This window comes from Anneissia japonica, unplaced genomic scaffold, assembly GCF_011630105.1.
Source record: "Anneissia japonica isolate Jap-2015-1 unplaced genomic scaffold, ASM1163010v1 scaffold736_len178028_cov180, whole genome shotgun sequence".
Taxonomy (NCBI): Eukaryota; Metazoa; Echinodermata; class Crinoidea; order Comatulida; family Comatulidae; genus Anneissia; species Anneissia japonica.
The window spans coordinates 3,254-5,837 of NW_022721178.1; the positions used below are offsets into that span (position 1 = coordinate 3,254).

Consider the following 2,584-nt stretch of genomic DNA (forward strand, 5'->3'; position numbering starts at 1 on the left):
GATTTTGCGCTATTGTGTCTGTCATTTTATTGTTTTAATTTATTTATGCCTACTAGTTTGTATCTTATAGATAATGGCAATGATTATGTATTCACAGTTATGTAACAGTGGCAGAAGTTTTTTAGATTCAGGTGCCCCATTGTTTGTATTCCTACCATGCATTTCAGTGGAACATTTTTTTTTCTGTGGAGAACTCTATCTTGTGTTTCTAGTATTTTTGCTTACAGTAATGACAAATTATCACACCATTTTACGGTCTGTGAACACCTAAAAATTATAGTATATTAATATTTTTCAAAAAAAGTATAAAACAGAGAGAGCAGCTTAGCTCAGAGAGAGCAGCTTAGCTTTGAGAGAGCAGCTTAGCTCAGTCGGCTAATCTGGTGGTAGCCGCTGTGTGTGTGCTGAACCGTGGAGATCTCTAGGTCCCCGCTTCAATTCCTATCGCTGCCTCTCCTTGTGTTTCAGCTAGAGGGCTGAAATACAAGTTACAATAGCGCACCATCTTTCGGATGAGACGTTTAAGCGGGTCCCGTATGCATTATGGCCCATGTGTACGTTAAAGAACGCAGTACACTCTTCGGAAAAGAGTAGGGGATTGTCTCCCGGTGTACTGCCCAATCACCACCAGAAGGACCCCACTGGAAATAAGTCTTCTTCTAGACTTTCGTGGGCTATCCTTGGTGTTTACACCGAATAAATCCAATCCATCTCATTTTCTTTATTATTAATGCCAGATTTTTATTTCTTTTTAGGTTTTTTGCTTTCAGTTGATTTTTCAACTCGATATTTATTGCTCTTCTTCAGTCCATGTTCTTGGAATTGCACTCTTGGATGTAGACTAACAGCTTGACCAATTTCCACATTTCCAGTATAATGAGAACCAAAAAGATCAGAGTCTTTCAAAAATATAGTGTCACGATACATCACTGGCATAAATCCTGAAAAAAAAAAGATTTAAATGAACATATTGGTCATCCTTTCTATGATATATCCAATGATTTATTTACCTTGTCACATGAAAAGTGTGGACGGTCGACATCAGTGTGGGACCATTTAAAATTATGCATGCCTATTTAATTTATGAATGAGTAAATGTAAAAGTATGTCAATAGATTCGAGGTGGTAAAATAAATTAGCAGAGGAAGGAATTTCCTGTGGTATGAGACAAATATGGTTAATCAATTGTATTTTATTATTAGGTGACTAAATTATTAAATTTAGGAGAGGAGCTTAATGCTAGTATAACACTGTGTCTTGGAAATATAAAGGGGCACTGTAGACTAGTATTGTGAAGAATAAATTGTGGATTTCTGAGAAGTATGTGGAGACAAACTTGTTATACTGTACATATAGATTATGAATATTCATTTTTGTGTTCATTAGTTTCGTGGCGGCTTTAGGATATTTTTTGGCGGCGCTAAGCTGTCTGACTGGAGGTGCTGGGTCGGAATTTTTTTTTAATTAGGGACCTCTGAATTGCCGGAAATGGCACACTCAAACTTGAAAAATACTTTTAAATGTGAAGTTAATAAAATAAATTGTTACTATACTCTCAAACTCTACTCCATAAACATGCATTTCATTACTTAATTTCAACTTTAACACTATTTTAATGGATCCATAAAAACATTTAGATGTTGAATAAAACTTTTTTTACAAGGCTGTTTTATGGTTAAGTTGCAGCTTTTTTGTTTTGTTATTGATAATACTTGATAAAATAAAATTTAAAAAAACACAATTGAATTAATAAAAAATAATTATGTAATCTTCCAGGGTCTTGCAAGTTACGACCAGACGACACTCATGAAGATGGAGAGGCCTGGCTGCCTGTCGTGATTGTCACGCGCCGTTGGGTGGAACGCAACTACAGTAAGAACAACAAAGACGTGCAATACAAAATCGGACCGAGCAGCTCCGGCAATACAACGCAGAAGCACATGGTCGATTCACTTTTCTACATTTTTGCTTGACTGATCAGACACACACAAAGTGAATTTGCTGTGACAGACATGTGTTGGCTTGGCATAAGCCTTGTTTTCCTAGCTTGGAAGCTCCTAGCTAGTGTAACCTAAAATGATGATGGTACCAAGCGTTCTGTATACAATGTTTGCAGTAGGCCTAGATATCTATCGTATGGTAGGCCTAGTTCATAGGATATTTTTCTGTTCTCTATTGCTGTGGCACTACAAACGCATGCACACTGAGAATAACTTGGGACATCTTTGCTTTGAAGGAAAAACAGGCCTCAATAAGGTCTGTCTTTTCACCAAGACATCACAGAGGACCCTTGTTTTATGTTTGCCTTCACACTACAAAACCTGGTTATAAATTCAGTTGTTACTATTTGCAAAATAGTGACAGCTTAATGTGAACTATACCTGTGCCAGGGCTGTAGCTTATATTGTTAGTTAATATATATACATATATATGAGCAATTTCACAGTAAATAGACATGCTCCAAGCAATATTTTTTAGGAAGCTATAACTAAAGATTTTATTGTTTAAAATTAAATATTTTTACATTTATATTATCATATCAATGAGTATACATACTAAAAATCATTTCATGATCACACAATTC

General features: G+C 35.7%; 1 protein-coding gene across 1 annotated transcript in view; it reads right to left on the minus strand.

Moving 5' to 3' along the window:
- Positions 1-706: 706 nt before the first annotated feature.
- LOC117111486 (28S ribosomal protein S18c, mitochondrial-like) overlaps positions 707-2,584 on the minus strand; it is a 12,344-nt gene continuing 10,466 nt past the window's right edge. The window contains exon 5 of the mRNA XM_033254404.1: positions 707-941. Within this exon, the coding sequence (XP_033110295.1) occupies positions 742-941 (200 nt within the window). The 3' untranslated portion in view covers positions 707-741. The remainder of the gene's footprint in view (positions 942-2,584) is intronic.